At 42.0% G+C, this 19,960-nt stretch overlaps 1 protein-coding gene and 1 long non-coding RNA gene across 2 annotated transcripts in view; both read right to left on the reverse strand.

Moving 5' to 3' along the window:
* REEP3 (receptor accessory protein 3) overlaps nt 1–6,788 on the reverse strand; it is a 38,039-nt gene extending 31,251 nt beyond the window's left edge. Inside the window, exon 1 of the mRNA XM_040070568.1 lies at nt 6,685–6,788. Within this exon, the coding sequence (XP_039926502.1) occupies nt 6,685–6,788 (104 nt within the window). The remainder of the gene's footprint in view (nt 1–6,684) is intronic.
* A 1,063-nt stretch (nt 6,789–7,851) lies between these two features.
* Nucleotides 7,852–19,499, reverse strand: LOC120756099 (uncharacterized). The gene is made up of 3 exons (XR_005702019.1): nt 19,467–19,499; nt 8,638–8,735; nt 7,852–8,300 (listed from the first exon to the last, which is right to left on the reverse strand). It is a non-coding gene; the product is annotated as an uncharacterized LOC120756099 (long non-coding RNA).
* Between the last annotated feature and the right edge of the window lie 461 nt (nt 19,500–19,960).

Below are 19,960 nucleotides of genomic sequence, written 5' to 3' on the forward strand. Positions count from 1 at the left end.
ATACTAAATACACAGCAGCTGAGTAATCCTAGACATGCCTTTAGACATAAAGGAAATTATGTGTTCTAGAACAGAATACTAATCTGGGGGAAAAAAACAATATTAGCAGATAAAGGTGAATACTGTCAGCACAAAGCCAAATCATAATTCTTTGGGCTTTTTATATAAGTTTAATGTAATGTTACCATGCTGTAAAAAATAATCAGGTTATCTTTGAGCTAGTGACCATCTTCCTCACTCTCCTTTCCGTAGTTTTGATCAATGAGTTACAAAACAGGGTGGGAAGAGGAAATAACAAAACCAGACACTGATAGGAAGGCACAAGCACAAACTGTTTTCTGATTTTCCCATTTGAGCACTGGAAGTTCCAACAGCTTTAACACAAAAAAAGTACAGGCTTTTCACATGAGGAAAAATTCTGCTTGGGAAATCCTTGCACTTAAAGCCAGGTTGCAGGCTTTTGAAATAAATTGCACCTAGTTTTCAACATCAAACAAGTTCCAACTGTCTTTGGGACACATGAGCAATGCTCCAAAGATGATAAACACAGGGCAAACATTCATCTAGTTAAACCCACCTCCATGTTGATGCCTGCAGACTGCTAGGAAACACAAGAGAAACAGAAGTAACACCCTATTATTTTGTCAGGGATAAACTGAGCAGCAAAGCAACAGAGATGGCTGACAAGAAGCTCAGTGCAGTGCTAGCCTCTGTGGGGAGTTTTATTTCCCTCATAGCCAAAACCATCTTGTCAGATTGGTTGTTCTGTGCCACCGAGGCCAGTCATGTTTGAAGTCACACTGGTCAGCAACAAACCTGCCATCACCTTTCCTGCCTAGACTCTACACACCTCATCTCATTTGTACTGGAGTAAATTGTTACGATCTAGTCTGGCAGCTCTTGACAACAGAGAGATTGGACTGTTGGCAGAGGTAATATCTTCTTCTGTAAAAACCTAGTGCTTTCACAGGTTTCAAAATTTTGGAATTTCAAAAGCAAAATAAAAAGGACCAAAAGGCTCAAAAAACTCCTTTACATATGGAACACAGGAACAGAAGACTTTGCCAGACATGTTTTCACACATATTTCAAAGATAGTTCCTATCAAATATTAAAATTACTGAGCCAAAGCAACTTTTTTTTTTTTTAAATCAAAATTTGGCTCAGGATCTTCCTCAGCCTTACACAGGCACATCAGGAGCTGCCTCTGTGTACAAACCCAGGAAGGACAATTCGTTCTGTCCAGGCTGCAGAAATGCTCAGTAGCCTACAATGAGCTCTCTCAAAGCAGACAATGCTTCGTGGAACATCACAAGAGTGGAGGTTGTTTGTTTTAATTAGAAACATCCTTTTGTGCCAGATCATGCAGTTCTTGGTATTTCTTTATCTATAACACAGATTAGGCTATTAAGCTCCAGCTATTCCTTCCACACACACGGTGTTATTGTTACTCAATTCCATCCAAGAGCTGTGATCGCTTCATACGAGTTCCAGCACATTTTGTAACAGAGTACATGCCAAGACCATTAAGTAAGAATGTCAGACTCCACAGGACACCTCTAGATGTGCTCCATCTGTTTTTTTGAGCAAGCTTCAGTCCCCCTGCCTGCCATAGGCTGGGCACACTGACCACGCATGCTCTGCACCCACAGCAGCCTGTGAACATGGGAGAGAAGAGAGCAGCCAGGCTGCAGAGCAAATGTTGAGTGAAGGCAAGGTGTGCCAGACAAGCAGCAGGGATTCTTCTTTCTTACAAGATGTCAGAGATAATAATTTTGCATTGTACTAACTCAAGAGGTGTTACAAGTCACATACAAGCGAGCAGAAAATTCTCATTGTATATATTAAGATTGTCTCACGGAGAAGTTGAACTATTGGAGAGGAGTGTTCTGATGATTTCATTGCTCAATTATGTAAATGATTTTCAACTTTCACACAGTCAGAACAACACACATAATCCCTAGACTTACATATGCTTACAGATTTCAACCCATGAAACTGAAAACCCTTGAAAAAAATCTGACACTCTGTTTGATTAGAACAGCTGCACTGTTATTACTGGAGCTAGATTCACAAGAAGAAAGAATAAGCAGCAATGTGAACGCAAAGAATGTCGTTTCAGAGCACGCTTTAAGCATACCCTAAAGCCTAAAATAATGCTGGTTTTGTCCTGCACCCTTTCATTCTCAACACAGCACTTACCTAGCAACTACACAACAGCAGCACGAGCTGGCGAAGTTCATTGCAACTAACAAAAGATTAACTTCTATCGACGCTAATTTTCATTCTAGTTGACGAAACAACCAGGCTTACACAGTGGTCGCAGAGGATCCTGGGGAAAGTGAATGAGGAGAGGGTGAAGGGCAGGATGGCCCCTCCCAGCAAGAGGACAGGGAGATCTATTTAAACATAGTATGAAATGCCAAGGATAACTGATACACCATCACTGATTCATTCCAGTTCTGTGATGAGACAGACATTGCAGCACATCTCTCTCACTCACAATGACAGCAACTCCTTTTTCCCCACAGGTGCAGCAGCAATTTATAGGCTTTAAACTGCAGAACACCATCAGAAATTCAGCATCCAACAGCAGTGAACATCCTTCATCCTTCAGCTGCAACCATTGTGCCAGAGAGCAGGCTACAAACAGTCAAAGAAACTCTCCCACGAATGGCTCTTCTGACTTGAAGATGAGGCTATTAAGCTCCAGCTATTCCTTCCACACACACAGTGTTATCATTACTTGATTCCACCCAATGAGCTGTGATCACTTCAAGACATGTCTGACAGCATGTTGATTAGCAAACAAGATGGTAAATATTTTTGTAGTTTATGCTTTTAATTTTTTTAACAAAATGCATTCCAAGAACAAGACACAATCTAGGTTTACAGTCAAAGCATACAAAGTTACATAAAACATCACCTACATGCTAAGCCAGTACTCCTGACAACAATCCAATCAACACAGAAGCTATGGCTTCAGCCTCCCATGCTCAGATATGCAGTAATTTTAGGGGCAGCTGGACATCTGGAAATGTCAAACAACAGAAGCATTAAAAGTAGAGTAAGATAATGCCTTGGAAGCTACCCTTAAAGAAACAGCTCCAATCTGTAAAGTAGCAAAAGCTGAAAGAGACTAATACTACAACCTAGCTCCAGGTCACCTCCTGCGTCCCCAGGACAGCCTTTGTCCACCTTAAAGTATTTAGTTATAATCTAATATCAGAACCAAGGACTGTTTGCCAGGCTCTAAAACTGGGGTGGGGAAGACAGACATTATGAAGACAAGCAAACAGAAAGCTAACTACTAGCACCCAAGACAAATACATCCTTCTGTGGAGCAGTGCAATTTTCCCTTCCAACACTCATGGATGCTAACCTACTTAACTGGAAATAAACCACGTACTTAAACATGAAGGGAGAGAGCATGTGGCAAAGCAACACAGATGGGGGAACTTTCATTTTTAAGTGAGGAGGGAAAAAAGTTAACAGATTACAGCAGACAGTCTGCTTTAACAGATTGCAAAAACAAAGTGGCCATCTACTTTGTATTTAGGACGCTTTCACATCTTTGCTTGGCACAAGAGGACGGTCTGATCTCATCCATACCAGGCTGTGACTGACAAGTATTCAGTGTGTTTACTATTAAATACTGTCTCAGCAACTGATGTGTACACAATCACTCAGACCTTATAAACGAGAAGAACGAGCAACCCAAGCAGACTAAAAGTCAGGCACAAGCTCTATGTCAAGTTAACAAGATGGGCAGTCAGAAATTAAAAAAAAATTATTTCCACCATTATAGACTAAGAACAAGATGTGCCACTCTGAAAAGTTTTCTGACACCCTGAAAGAAATAATTTATCTTCTTGTTGGTTTTGCTAAGTGAAAAAAAAGAAGGAAAAATCCTGCAGTAAACATTCCAAAAATTGTTGCAACAGCCAGTGTGTTTTAGAAATAATGAGCTATGCTTACTACAGCAGCACCCAATTGACACAGAATGTGAAAATGGAAGGATGTTTTAATTATGCACTTCAAGTTTTCTGCTTCTTGACATAAAGGTATTTCACAAGTTTAAATACTTAGAATAATAGCATTGATAAAGCAAAGGGAAAAGATTTCATTAAAACAAAGCTCTGCTGAAGATTATGTGGAACAGTGAAATTTGAACCACTCCCTGTTTCCTGTGCATGACTCCTCAAGACAATTCACATGCAATTAAGAATTCAAATTCTCTACTAGCTCCATTCCCTAGTTCCTCAAAGCGTTAGCCAAACTATTTTAGTGGAGTTAATGAATTCGAAATTGCAATGTCTCAGATTGAATCAGAAGGCAGTTTGCTTGGGACACACATGTCAGGACAAGTCCACCACATCAGAAGTCAGCAGAGGGCACTGCGACACACCTACGAATTAATATTTCACTGCTCTTTTGGCCCTGAAACATAGGAGGTCAGTCAGGAATGGAGAACTCTGGCACAGACAGAAAAACTGCTGCCCCTTTCCATCAGCAGTGGAGATGACAGCTATTCGTGCCGGCTGCACGGGCCTGCCGTGGACATACGCACCAGGAAATCACCACACCAGAATCAAAATGCTACATAAGACCCTCAGGTCTTCACAGTACTTAAAAATCTGTTTAAAAATCTGTTTCTTAGGGCTTCTAAAGGAAAGACAGTATACACCTTCCAAACTCCAAACACACAATTCAGAGACACAAAGTCACTGGAACAGGTACATCTGAGAAGATACCAGTGAGGAAAACAGATCAAAAAAGGAAGATAATGATCACTGAGAAAACAGGACAAGAAGGACATACTCAAGACCACTGAAATTAAGACCTCTCAAGTCACACCACATCTGCTTCAGTGCTACCTCTCACCTTCTATTTCCACGTGAATTTTGCTTTATTAGCAAAGTTAAACAATAATCTCAAAGCCATCCAAGGTCTCATTGAACACTTTCGCCTTCCTGAGAAACTGAACACTGGCAAACTATTTAAATCCCACATCTCGGAAAACAAGGACACAAGAAGGTGGAAAGGATTTATAAATAATATTTAGGACTCCCTTCTTAGCAAAAATAATTAGGGCACACAGATAAGTGACCAATAGCAACAAGGAAACCAAACTACACAGAACTGCATAGCATATTATCCTTTATTGCCTTTTGCAATAAATCTGTGGAGAACACTAGCTCTTCTCTTCGTTCCCTATTGGTTTGGCTCATAGAGGACTTTAACTTAGGCAAATGCAGCCCTTAGGAATTCAGGGGGAAAAAAACCCAACTAACTACACAAGAATCTGGTGACCAGAAATTAAGGTACTCAGCACTGCTGCCATTCCCCTCGAAACCAACACAGTCTAAGTAGTTAAAGTAAGAATTCTCTGGTGGGTGTTCTTACGTAACAAAGCAGAAACAGGTTGAGCAGCTCCATATGATGTACAGAAAGCAGAGTATGCCTCTTGCCTATAGCACCATGTATGGCCTATGGGAAGACCACGCTGACAAAGTGCACCAACAGCAATTCCTCCCAGAGACTCTCTCCCAAACCTCCGCCGTCCTTCGCCAATTCTGGAACGTGATGTTCCACTTCCCAAGTTGCAATTATGTGACAAGTCTCAGGGAGGGCAGCAAGAGGGAGAAGGACTGCTGCTTATCTATCCAGGTCGTTGGAGTGCAGCAGGAAAATATACGTGGCAGTATGAGAAAGCTTCCTGGCAAAGTTTTCAGACGAAATTACACCAGACAGCTTAAGGGGGATGTCACGAGAAAATCCTGTTATGCCCGGCTGTGGGTCACACACTCCTGCTACATATTTTATGCTAATTCGGATGTTTGTTGGACTGCTTTGTGAGCAGATTCACTTCATTTGCCTGGCAATAAAAATCACAGACAGCAAATCTCAGCTCTGATGACCCAATAAGCACCGGGGGCCCCAGAGTCACAGTGCTACCCAGCAAGGAGCACGAGGAAGACTCTGCTGCCCAAATATTACTCAACCTTTATGAGGGAGTATTATTCAAATGAGCGCAATAACACAGCAGTTTCAGGAAGGAATAGTACAATGCCTACGAAAAAAAAAAAAAAAAATCGGAGGTTGCACTGCAGTTTACTCCTCGGGCAGAACTTACACAACATGTAATATGATGCTTCTCACCTAAGCAAGTCTGCCTCTTTGGCTTTCAAAAACTCAAGTTTATCAAGTCCAGTACACAACACCGCCAACCTGCCGCTCCAGCTGATAACCCACACTCAGCACAGCCCGCCATCTCACACCCGCAAGCTTTCTTCTAGTTGTCTCAACTCTGCTACAGGCTAACAAGGAAAAGCCACCAGATTTTATTGGTTGCTTTTATAGGTTACTGTAGGATGCATTTACAAGCAACAGTTGCAATTTGTGCGTGACCGGCACAAGCAGCGCGACGTGGCCCCGCAGCCCCGTGAAACGCGCACTCAGAGCGGGAGACACACGGACTAACCATAAGCCCGGTCGGTGCAGGTCTTGCGGAGGTTTTTGGGAGCACAAGGACTCTCTGAGGCACGCAGAGCCCCAAGGGGAGCGCAGAGCACCCGGCTCAGGAGGCTGGGGGAAGGAGAAAAGGGTCGCCGTCCCCCGCTCATCGGGACCACCCCCGCCCCGGGAAACAAGCCGCCTCCCGCAGCCCTAACCCGGCACTCACACGACCGCTCGGGAGATCATCCAGGACACCATCGCGACGGCAGCGACGCGTCCCCTCAGCCGGCCGGGCCGCAATGGCCGCAGCCCTGCCCCACCCCGCCCCATTGGCTGGGGCGGTGCGCGCCTGCGCCGTGCGGCCGCGGGGGCGGGGCCTGCGCGGGGACCCCGGCGGGGCGTGAGGGAGAGCGGGGCGGGGAAAGGCGCCGATTGCCGCCTCCTCACACAGCGCCTTTGGCAAAGCAGCAGTGGCGTCTTTGCTAGACCCCACACTGGTACAGTCTTTGCAGAGAACCCGGAAGAGAGAGGAACAGAAGTCTTTAAGATTACAGTAAGGCATCTTTCTCACCTCCTCTATTCGAAACAGTGACCAACTCTAGCAATAAGGGGATGCTCAGCCCTTGCCTTGTGCTCCCCCTGTACTCGCAATGCTGTAGGATATTTGGTAAGCCAGAACATCCGTGTCATACGCTGAAGTCACCTCAGGTTGGCCTGCTGCCCCGGAGCGTGCTGAGGCACTCGTGTGCTGCAGGGCTTAGATAAGGGAGCTGTGTGTCACCCGGGGACACGGCTGGAGCCCTGCCTTCTGAGCGGTGCGGGGCCAGCCTGCTCCCTGGGCTCCTGCACCCCTCTGAAGCGCTGCGAGAAGGTTCTTCTCCTCTGTACTTGCTGCCAAGCGCTCCAAAGACTGGGGTCACGTCCTCAGGTGGGCCACACAGACTGCTACATGCAGTTAATCCAAAACTGCGCGTGGAAGCATCAGTGCCTGTCTGCCTTGTTACTTTTGTTTCTTCCCCTGCACATCTTTCTGCCAGCTGCTGTCCGAGGCCATACAGCAAGCAGAGCAGTCCACAGTGAAAGCCGGTACTTGCCAAGGTCATGGTCTGGCAGGTTGAGACATGCAGGAGGAGCTGATTGCTCCCTGACACCTTAGTGCACTGCAATCCATCTCTGCATATTAGTTTTACACTTCCTGCAGAACTGCTTGCACACATAAAAGAACAATATTTTGCTGAAACTGACTGCTTTATCTTTTCTCAGAAACTAGGTTGTATGAAGTTCTGCCCAAGCCATGGCTGAAAACATTCCATTATTATACTCTTCTGAGTTCAAGAAGTGTAACAGAGCAATATCTGAAGCGATAGATGTTGATGCTACTGAACATGCCACTCAGCAGCCAAGGTAGGGAAAGAGCAGATTACAGTTTCAGCACCATCCCTGCTGCCTCTCACAGCAAATGACATGCCAAAGTCACAATCTCTAGAAGAAATTAGTTCTTTTACATATCTTTAAGTGGGGATAATACAGTTTTCCCTGCCCGCCATGCAGAAAGAAGAAAGAGCTTAATCCGTGTAAGCTACTGTCTCATTCAGATGAGAGGTGCCGGGTAAACGCAGGATGGTTTCTATTCCACAGGCAAGCACCAGAATTCCTCACCTCCTCCCACCACTGAAACCCAGCCATGGGTATCTTCACTTCCCTGCAGCCTTCAAACACACCACACACAGTCAAGAGGCCAAAAGGAGGGAAGGAAAGAGGGCAAATAAACAGCTGTGGAAGATTTCATCAAACATTTGACAGTGTTTGAAAACTGTGGTTGTATACTGTGAAATTTGAAACCTGAAATGAGAAAGTAGACAATGTAAAAAGAAATTATTTTTAAGCATGCAGAAATTCTTACAATGATACTCCCCATCTTGGGTGTTTCCTCACACTGACCTCTGCAGGGGGTTACTGATGCAGGAAGAGGTAGAGAGGAATTTGTTTGTGAACAATTTAAGGCACACCACTCATCAATCTTATTTTTGAAACAGGCCTAACCTGAAAGCATTCTTCCTTTCATTCAATGAAGGAGAAATCCAAACCACTGCTTCTGTGCTCTTTGAATAACAAACCTCTCCAGTGGTGGACTGTGCAGAGGAAATTCACACAGCAAAGCATTTGTAATATAAATTACCTGGCAGGGATTACATTTTAGGCTCCAGTTCAGTAAGCTCCCGCTGCCTGCCTGACGCTCCGCTGAAGTTTGCAGCATTCCAGTCCATTTGGAGCAAACTGAAAGATGAGAGCTCTAGTTCATAGCAGATGAAATTAAGTATACAATGCATTTCTTCACTGCAAGCAATTATGTTTGGTACTAGCTCGGAGAACCATTCCAGGAAAAGACTGATACTCTTCTTTACTGTCTGAGATTGTATATGCAATAATTCCATAGCTGCATAATTTATTTTATATGGAATATGTTTATAAAAAATAAAATGTGGTTTTCCTCTAAGAGACATTTATTTTTCTTGTGTTTGTTACCATGGCAATACTGTCTCTGGTGGAAAGCTAAATTTACATTTAAAGAGACATTTTTTTTAAAGGGTAAAGGCAGATGGCTCCTAAGAGTAATTTATCTTGCTCAGAAGATTACACTTAATTTCACAGCATGTTTTGAGACTTTATGCAGTGCAACAAGCTGGGTGGTGGTTGCTGGGCCCTCAGCAGACAGGCACAGAGATGCCTCATGAACTTCCCTGTATTCCAGTTCACACATAATGCTAATCCCTGCTCCTACATGGCAGAAACACCGGGAGCAGCATAGCAATTAAATCCATGCCATGTACTTACTCAAACCTGCCGTGTCTTACTCATACATCTATTTCTGTGTAAGGAAGAGACTTACAGAGATCTCATTAGAGGATATTCTTAACACCCCTTCCAAAAGCCACTTAGTAGAGTTAAAAGTTGCTCTTAGTAGTTTTAACAGTGTTTGAAAAATCATTCGTAAAGGCTGCCTAACTTCTTTGACACAATACAATGTATGTATACAAACACCAATGTTTAGCTTTCACCTCTTTTGCAGGTAAACAAACATTTTAATTACACTGCAGCTGTGCAATCAGTGAATGAGCAACATTTAGGAAGACACAAGCTAGCCTGTGACAGGGGGATTCAGTTCCCTGCATTACAAGGATATGCTCCCCAAAGACAGCAACACTTGCATCAGATACGTTAAAAATATAGGTATGGGATTTTCTTAGCTTCTCTGTTTTATATTCATCTATCCTAGATTAGTCTCAAATCTAGAATAATCTGAAAAAAAAAACCCAAAGATTTCTTTCAGTCCTGAATCATACCACATACATTTGTAATTTTGGGATCAGAGCACAGAACAGATGATGCCAGTTTATCTGGTAGAACAGCAGTACAGAATGGGTGAAGATGACTATTTCTTAGACTACTCTCATCTGATGTTGTTACCATAACTGATTATTAATTAATATGGTTGAAATGTATGGGTTATACTGCCTTTGAGTATTTAACTCTGCTGCTGCTTCATGCATAGGAAAGGTAGGTTCTGATCTCTAGATAAAAAGCCCTTCTGCCCTAATGGAATTTAATTTGAAAATGAGTGTTGGGCAATGCTATGGACTTTTTAGGAAACCAAAGCAGGTGAAGCTTTTACATGAAATTCTGGACATGCCACTTCTTGCTCATATGTATTTCAGCCTCCCAGCAGAGCATCTTGCTGAGGAACATGGCAAAGCCAGTTCATGGTGTCTAATACAGCTGTGTCTTAAGGTTTGTTTTGTTGGATTTTTTTTTGTTTGTTTGTTTTAATTCTAGCACACAGACAGAATGCTAAGAGGCCAGAAGTTTATTTCTTTCAGAAATGCTTGTGTGAAATTTATTAATATTCCAAATTAGGAATGTAAAGCACCCAACTAAATGAAAAAACAAAGTTTTAAATGGATGTTTCCACTTTTTTTTCATAATTTGGCAGGTTTTAACCATTATTCTCAGTTTTATTAGTCTGACATTACTTTTAAAGCTCCTGCTTCAATATGAGTAAGTAAAAAACCTTAGGTTTTGAATAATTTCTTTCCCTCATGTTCACAGATATACCTGCAAATGCAAAACCTGAAAACACTAACTGCAACATGATGTAAAATTCATGGTTTAAGGCATTTCTGGATGTCAGTTTCATGACTTTCAGGGCCGTGACAATTCCAGTAAGTATTGAATTTTAAGCAAAATAGGATTTGGAATTAAAAAGGTGTCTAGCTGGAGTTGTAGGATAACTGCCCTATGTAGTAGAGGGGAATCCTTGTAAGCAGAGGAGTTAACAAATGCAGCAGGCCCAGAGACTTCTTTTTCAAGACTATGAAAGAATGATGTCTAGCACTGCTAAACATGTGAGTTGTAGGTCAGGAAAAGCAGATAAGGCTGAGACAGAGCACTGAAAGCAATTCAGAACAGCCCTATCAATATAAAGCCAAAGCATTTTCATCACTCCAGCACCAGCCTATTTTGACTGCAGCAGTCAATTCAGACAGAATCCAATTAATCTTGTAAGTACAAATATTAAAAGGGTACTCTACTTACTATTTTAAAGAAAATTCACCATGCTGTGAAAAGGTTTGTCATGCAACTGCCGATTGGTTTTATCCATTTTTAATGGGTTGCAATGGGTTAAGTGCCTCTAATTCCTTCTTAGCAGAAGACATAAAAGCAACCCATTAGGATTTTTTTTCTTAAGGGAAATGTGATCTAAAGCGGAAGGGGAAAGTTCAGAACAGCTCCATCTGAGACTTTCTCCTGGCAGCAGTCGTATGTCCATCCTACCTTATTGCTTCCATTTGGAGTGGAAAGCACAGAAAACACAGCCCCCACAGAGGCAAGCTGAGGCAGCAGAGGGGCTCATTTCCAGCCCAAGAGGCTCTTACAAAGCTGCTCTGCTGTACCTGTCACTTCCTTGCTTCTGTGTCAATAAGCTGTAGACAGAAATGTCTGACATGTATTGCATGTGGCCCTTCAAACATGACTCTGTAGCTAAGTGTGACCATACCAGCGCATCCCACTAAGGCAGCCCAGTGGAGAGATTTATAGAGTTATTTCTCCCATGTTCCCAAGTTGAGTGGCATTAAAGCTGTTAACTTGTTCAAAAGCTGCACCTGAAGGCTTCAGTAAATATACAGCAGACCCATTTAAAATGATGAGTTACACATAACCTGCCATCTGGTGTTCCACTCTTTGGGATTCCATAGACAGAGAAGGACACCAAAACCATATTATTCCTTCCTGTCTGGGTAGTATCATCTCAGCTATATTCCACCACTACTTGTGATGCACCACATCTAATAATTATAGCAATCTGTCAGAGATTGTTTTTAAATGCACTTTTTGCTTTTGATGTTTCTGCTCCCTATGGAAAGCTTATGTTATTTTATAGTCTGCTGACTAAGCTCATGTGCACACCAGCTGCGTTTTATCAGGGAACAATGATTGCCTTTTGAACCGGCTGATAGATTTCACTTAAAATGGAGAGGAGATAGACCTTCTTTGGCAACACTTAGAATGTTGTTCAACACAATATCTTTATGGCAGAATGTTGTCGTCTCCAGCTAAAAGTGCTTGTTCAACATTCCCACCAGCCCAAAAGAGGTGGAAAAAACATCTTAGAAACAGAAAGGACCCTGAGGTTTTCTGCTGCATAAGAAAACAAGGATCACCCCATGTATTTGGACAGATGTCTTGTCCTACCTGTTCCTGAAGCCTTTCAACAGCAGTTACACACCTTTTCTTAATGATGTTTACCAGTCCTTTATTATCCTACTGGGAAGCTTTTCCTTATATCAAAGTTAAGCTGAGTCAAGAAGTATTCAGCAGTTTTTATTCTGCCTTCCCCAAGTATGGAAGGACAAGCATTAATTTCATTTGCAGCAACTTCAAAAAAACTAAACCCTGTACTTAAGTTATCAAATCTTCCTTAGAATAAAGAATTCCTTATGGGTTGTCTTCTAGTCCTTTTGATTCCTTGATTCTAACCCAGCTTTCTTGAAATGCAAAGCCCAAACCCATACACAGAGCTTGAGAGGAGCATAATCAGCACCAAGAGCTGAAGGACTACAGCGTCCATTATCCAGCAGCTCAAAAGGCTGCCAGCAAAGGACACTGGGCTATCAGGTTTCCCTTTTCTTCTTTCCCACACTCTCAGGGCAGCACAGCACGATTAGCTGGGAAAGATACTCAGGGGAACCTCTGCTGTGAGGCAGGATGGCAATTCCTGTGTACAACCCCAAATTAGCCTTCAGCCAGCTGACCCCACCATGCCTTCCCTTCTCCTTCCAAGACAGGTCTAGTCAAAGCTGCTGACCAACAAATGCATTTAAGGGAGCTGTTTTATTAAACAATACCCTGATTTGTTTTTCCCTTGGAGCTATGCTTTTTGTCTTCTCATTACTTGGGTTCCTTTTTTCCCAAGGAGTATCATATCGCTGCATTCTCCCCTGAAGTGGGGAAAAGGACTCTCTGGATTTTAAAACTGGAAGGGAATATCAAATCATTTCATCCAACTTAAACCCAAGACATAGAATCATTAATTCATGCGTCATGTCAGATAACCTTTGTTTCCTAGGACCAGTGCTGCCGACAAAGGATATTGATTTGAAGGCACCAGAACATTGGATTTTTTTTTTTTTTTTTTAATTTTCATCATTAAATTGTTCTTCCCACTAGAAAACCAGGCCCATGCTTTTAAACATTGAATTTGCCTTTATTTTCCAGTTTAGGTTTCTGCTATGCTTTAAGTGATAGAGATGCCTTTCATACTCAGTAGGTTTCCCCAAGGATTTATGCATGTATAAGTCACACTTCAATCTCTTGATAAATTAAACAGCAATTTCTTTGAATTTATTCTTTTAGTCCCTAAATGCTTTATGGTAGATTTCTACCTCTAACCCCAGATGTGTCCAGCATTCTCATATCCTGAACTTTGTAACCAGATTTCTGTTAACTTTACAAACTTTCTGTTCAAGCAGCATAAGATAATAAATCTGCCGCCATCTTTTGATCTTATTAATAGAGAAAAAAAATGTTCTTGCTTATGCTGAGTTGTATGTCCTCCGATCCAGGCACCTTCCTTGCATGCTGCTTCTCAGACTCCCAGCCACCAGTCTGAATGTTTTGTTGGAGTCTGTTCTTGGAGGGCTCACCTTACAGGAAAACTTACTTTCCTTTCAAAGAGCCCAGGTTATTAAACACTTCCACAAGGATGCTGTTCTCCCTTACTGGAAGTTAAGAGAGTTAGCACTAGGTTTCTCAAGATCTTCAGGCAAAGGGGAAGCAGGATGGACCACAAAGGCAAGGCTGAAGAGGAGCACCCATGTCTCCTCCTGCAAGCACAGCAAGGACAACTCCTGCTGCAGCAGCTGACTGCCCTCCCTTCCTCTCCACCTCTGACAAAGCCTCCCAGACTTGTCCTGAGGCACAAAAATCAAAGCATGTTTCTATAATACGTACCACAAGCATACAGAGTGTGCAGTAGACAGCCCTTATATGGTATCTAACTTTCAATTTGCAAAGCTTCTAGAGGCAACATTCATTTCCACCCTGAAAGAAACAAGTACTTGCTTCTTGCTAAAGAGAGTGACTCAAGTAAGAGCTGAAGAAAATAAAGATTACATAGAAAAAAAGAAGTTGGCACTTCTGTTTGCTTTCTTGTTCAACATTGCTAAAACCAGCAGATATGCACATCAAAATGTCTCTCTTGGTCCACCGGTCCCTGCATAGAAAACCTTTGTTTCTGTCTCAAAAAGACTTTTCCCATGTTCTGTGGCAAGGGAGTCACCCTTTAGTTTTCTCCTCTGTTATTCGAGTAGAACACTGCCAGGTAACAGAATCCATTTCTATGTAGTCTGGTATCCTTAGAACACAAGTGCAAGCTGTTTAATACATTAGCAATAACGGTCAAAGGTTTGAAGCCTCTCTGGGGAGCAGCAGGAGGTTTGCACACAACATTTGTGCACTGCTAGAAATCCCTATCTGTGTGTATTGCTACCCACTCAGAAGGCAGCCTGAAGAAGTCTGTCATACTCTAAACTCCACCACCTTTGCTTTCCAAATAGCGTTTTAGTTCTTAGGAAAGCTGACTGTGAGAAAAAGAGCACAGACAGTCTTTCAGCCTGTCTAGACATTCTGGATGCTCAATGTTTAATAGCCTGGTGTAGCAGAGTTGGACTATAGCAGCAGAAAGTGATGAAGGCAGGAGAAACAATGGGCAGAACTTCTGGTTTAACAGGCATAAACGCACTATGTCTGTAGCTGCTCTGAGCTGGTAGCCTGGAGGAGGCTAGGAAACAATCATCCACTTTATGTCAAAGATGCTCTGTCTAGACAAATCAGAGCTTGGCCTTTTTTGCATACCCCTTGTCTCCCAGAAGTTGCTAGAAATAACTGTTAGACATCAAAATTTACACAAAAGGCACTGTCCAGCAAGTAAAAAAGGAGAAAGTAGCTGGTTTGTTTCAGCTTCCTTTCACACAATATTCATGTAAGGACAAAGTTCTTCCACATACTCTTTTTTTATCCTCTCTCACACATTTTGGAAATTAATCCATCAAGATACATGAAACCTGAATTAAAAAACCCTGACAAAACTTGAGTGCAACCTAAAATTCAGGAACCTCAGCAGCTGATCTCCGGAGCACTTAGGACCACAAATTACACAAATGATGGACGATCCTCAATTAAATGAGTACCATTTGTTGATCAGCTGAAATAAAAAACAAAGTCACCTTTATGGTTTTGAGTGCCTTTAATGTTTGTGATTGCCCCACTGGGTTCATAGGCATAAAACAAGTACTCAAGTTTCACCATCCTTAATATGGAACAAGTCTTGTAGCTTATGCAAATGCTGGAAGGAAGACATGAATACCTTCCCTCACTTTATTTCCCTGCAGATGAGTTACATCACAGCTGTGAGCACCACTAAATTTTTCTTGTATCAATTAGTTTGGTCTTCAATTGGTTCAGCAGTTATCAAGCATGTGCTTTCAGACCCCTTTTTTGTCTAAAGAAAGTTAAGCAACAGGAAGCACAAGTGTTAAACTGCTGGGTTTTAACTTAGAGGGCTCAAAGCAGTTCATAATGTAAGACAATCGGAGTCAACACAAGGCTCTGAGGTGGTGCTGCTTACTGCATTTCCTTGAACTTCCATTTCATCTTTCTATTGACATTAATTGCAAACAAGAAAGGCAGTGGATTTGCATTACGTTTGGGCATACGAGAGTCACAAATTACACATTTAATAAGAATCATTTAAGGCCTCCTCCTGGAAAGGGAAGAGCTCTCCCCAGCCCAGCCACGCAGGCTGGCTCACCACCTGCCTTGGACCTTGACCTTTCTGAATCATGTCAATGCTGTGTGCAGTCAACTCTGCTTCAGGTAAATAAACACTGGCATTGCAGAGCCATCAGACATGGCTTGATGGCCTTTTCTCAAGCCCATGTTAATGCAGTGCTTTTAAATACAGACCAGACCATGCTGAGAAATATTCTGCATAATATACTCTCATTACAATTACAATTGCAACTTAATGTTTTGTAATTTGGGGTCACCTTTTTAAGATATGGTCAAATAATGAATATTTACAGGTAGCTACTGCTGCAACTTAGTAATACCAAAACAAAGCTCTGGGAACATCATTTTGATTAAAAGGGAAAAGATGAAAAGGGGGGGAGAAATAGAGGACCGAGAAAAGAAGATATATCTTCAGTTACTTTAATTTTACCTGACTTAAGCTACTTCTAATTTTTAAGCTAACAAGTATTTTGGTCTCATATGTGAAAGTAGGGTCAGTATCTAAACACAGAAAGGCTGGCACAGTACTCCTGCTGGGACCCAGGAGGTTCTTGGTTTAGGACTCAACAGCAAGAGCAGGCCTATCTTCAGACCACAGACTGAAAGGAGGCAGGTCTTCTGCAGACCTGTGCATGTGTTTATAGTACATGAAACCAGCTACACACACCTTACTAAAACTTCTTCAGCAGGTCTTGCATTATGAGCATTTTTTAATATTAAAAACCTGCACATGCTAAAGCAGATTGTTCCTTCAGATTTCTGCTTATCATCCTATAAAAGAGTGTGGGACAGGGCCAGATAAGTTCCTGTAGAGATAAAAATTCAAAACCACTAATCTCTCTAAGTAGAAGCTTCAGGTTCAAAAGCCATATGCAACAGGAAAATAATGATAAAAAAAAATGAGCATCAGTTACCCTGGGAACAACAACAATGCAGATACCTGCAACTGCTGAGGACTAAGCACATCTTTCTCCACTAATCCTTCCCAAAATTGTTTTCCCTGATTCAGTCATGTTTACTGTCAGCAGTGCTCCAGCTACAGAGTACATGCTTTTCTAAGTTTTACCTGTAATTAGGACTTGCCTCAGTGAGGAAAACATCTCCTTGGTTTGTACACTAGAGTAGCTGGTGCTTGCATTCAGACAGTTTATTTACTGAAGACAAAAGAGTTTTCTGTTGGCTGAACTTTGGCCAACAGGGCAAGAAGAATTTCTGCTTCTACCTTTTCAAGTAGGCACTACAGGAGCAACAGCAGGGATACAAATGTAGGAAGCAGGTCCCAGCACTCCTGGGATGGGAATCTGTGAAAGACAGCTTAGGGAGGTAGAGGACAGAGCACTGGATCCCTCTGGTGCCACAAAATCAATAATGAATATGCAATAATTGGTGCCAATCAGGGTGTTATTTACACAAATAGCAGTGATTGCTACAATCTTTTTTTCAAAGACAAAATAGAGGAACCACATTCTTGCAGTGGTGCCCAGGGAAAGGACAAGAGGCAACGAGCACAAGCTGAAATGCAGGAAATTCCATTTGAACTTAAGAAAATACTTTTTCCACTATGATAGATTGCCCAGAGAGACTCAAGTCTCCAGCCTTGAAGAAATATTTAAAACTTGGCTGGACATGGCCCTGAGGAGCCTGCTATAGGTAGCCCTGCTCTGAGCAGGGAGGGGGTCAGAGTAGACAATGTCCAGAGGTTCCTTCCAGCCTCAGCTAGGGCATGACTCCAAGACAACCTTCTCATTCAATTAATGACACAGCAACAGCCAAACACCATCTACTGCTCTTAAAACCAAGAGGACATGCAAGTCCCTTCTCATCTCTGTGCTCATGTAGGTTTGTTCCTTTTCAGACTGTCATTATGAGATGCAATGTTTCATTACAGTTCTTGCAGTAAGGGCAGACTTAAATCAATTCCCTTTATAGGGCCAATTTTGAATGTAGCCTGAACAAATGTGGCAGACAAACCCTGGAACACTTCTAATGAGAACAGTAAATTAATCAAAGAAGTTACTGGCCGAGTAGAAAATTTGTGATCATTTTAATTGGGATAACAGTGCCAGGAAAAATACAAAAGTACCACTGCTTGATCAGCACAGAATCAGTAGCATAATTTGTTTACACCCTGTGCCAGACAACACGATCAAATATTAAGACCTAATCCTTACCAAAGAGATAAATATTGTTAAATAAGAGCTATTACTGAATTGCAGAACACGGTTAACACTAATTTGTTTGCTTTTCCTGTGACAGAAATTCAACAGGACAGGCAGCTGGAATACAGGAAAGAAACCTGTGTGTCAGTTTTAAGCCAGCTGGCAGACAATTTGCTGGCAGGAAGAAAGAACTAGCATCACATAAAAATATTCATCAGACAAGTTTGTGAAAGAGTGCTTACCACACGATAAGCACTGTCACTGTTTTAGACAAAACTGGCAAACAATTACACTGGGTAAGATAAAGATATAGGGGAAACACTACAGTTACATTAAGAAAATGCAAAGGAACTTGGATAGCAGAGTAGCAAGTGAGGATGAGAAAGGATGTCACAGAAATTTCAAAAGGAAAAAGCAACTTCTTTTTTTTTAAGCCTTTAAGACCTTTACTTTCTAGCTCAGTTTCAAAAAAAGCTCAATTATCTTCCTGTTAATATTTTTTCTTCCCCAGACAAGCGTAAGGAACAATGTCATGTTCCCCATCTTGTACACACTTTAATGGTAGCTGAAATCACCTGTTTCTTATGTGAGCTTTAGACCTTTCCTATACCCCAAAGTCTCCCATTTGCTTTTTATTGTACATATTGTAGAGCAGCATTGTAAACCATTTCCTTACCATAACCATCACCTGTCTTACTTATGTCAGGATAAGCAATACCAGCATCCAAGTCATTTCTGTCCAAAGCTGCTGTTAACAGCAGCCCTTGCTTTTGAAGAGGGCACCACCCCAACACAAATCACAGAAAAGCCAGAAGTTCAGAAGGGAGGAAGCTTCCTATTCTGCAGCACCAGTACAGCTCTTAATAGTTTTGTTTGTTTTTAATACAGAAGAAACTTTAAGATAAGCATTAAGAAATCTAGGTACAGAATTTTAATAATATTATAGAACTTCTATTCCAAGTACTTCAATGCGCTATGTGTGGGGTGCTGTAAAGACCTTTAACAACCCAAAATGTAAAAGCCTCTAGCCAGATATAGGTGTATATTTTCCCTTCTTTTATCTTTGCTACACAGTATCAATTATCTCCAGCGAGGATAAGAACTCAACCCACCTCCCAATTAATTCAAAGAAGATCTGTAAGTTTATTTCAGTGTTGAGTGTATCCTGTTCTTTTTATCAGTAACAGTATCTACTCACAAAGCAATCTACTTAAACACCTTTCATCCAACACAGAAATTCCTCTACAACATTCTGGGAAACTTTAGTACATCTTACGACTGAGATACAAGTCTGACATAGGAGCAACAACTGCCTTCACGTAGCTATTTGTGCATTCAGGGCTTTTCTTTTTAGTGTTACTCGTATGCTAACCTTCAAAAGCCGCTTATTGTAAAAACACAGAAATAGCAGCAGCCAAGAACTCAACATTAGGTAAAAATACGCACACACTAGATAATCCATAAAGGTGGTGTGCCAGGAGCCCATGTGAGAGAAGCCTACCTTTCAATAAACCCAGCTATCCTTCTAGTCAATGCTGCCCCAGCAGCAGAAAACATCTTACTGCCTGGCCTTTATACAGCTGAGGTGTGAGTGGGGAAGAAGCACCACTGGAGGTAAAGGTTCATGGGAAGGTGATTAATTAATTTTAAGGGTGATTGGTTTCAGGTTTTATGTGTGAGTGATTGACAGGAGAAAGGAGCATTGTAGCTGGGTGCAGCCTAAGGTAAAGCAGGCCCTTTCAGGAGGATTATCAGCGCTGCTGAGGTTGTTCAGGCTTGGAATAAGCTCAATTTCTTCTGGTGCTTTGTTCTGTAGCTGGACCCCCTCAACAAAATAAAAATTTGTTCTCAGTTTTTGTGCTGTCTTCTGGGCATTACATGTTGTGGGAGAGCTGGAAGCTGACTGATATGCCTAAAGCTCAGTCCGATTCTTGAGGAGTACCAAGCCTTAAGCTGGTATCAGCTGCTGGCAGCAGCAGCAAGATGAAAAGCAGG

This window comes from Hirundo rustica, chromosome 8 (genome assembly GCF_015227805.2).
Source record: "Hirundo rustica isolate bHirRus1 chromosome 8, bHirRus1.pri.v3, whole genome shotgun sequence".
Lineage (NCBI taxonomy): Eukaryota > Metazoa > Chordata > Aves > Passeriformes > Hirundinidae > Hirundo > Hirundo rustica.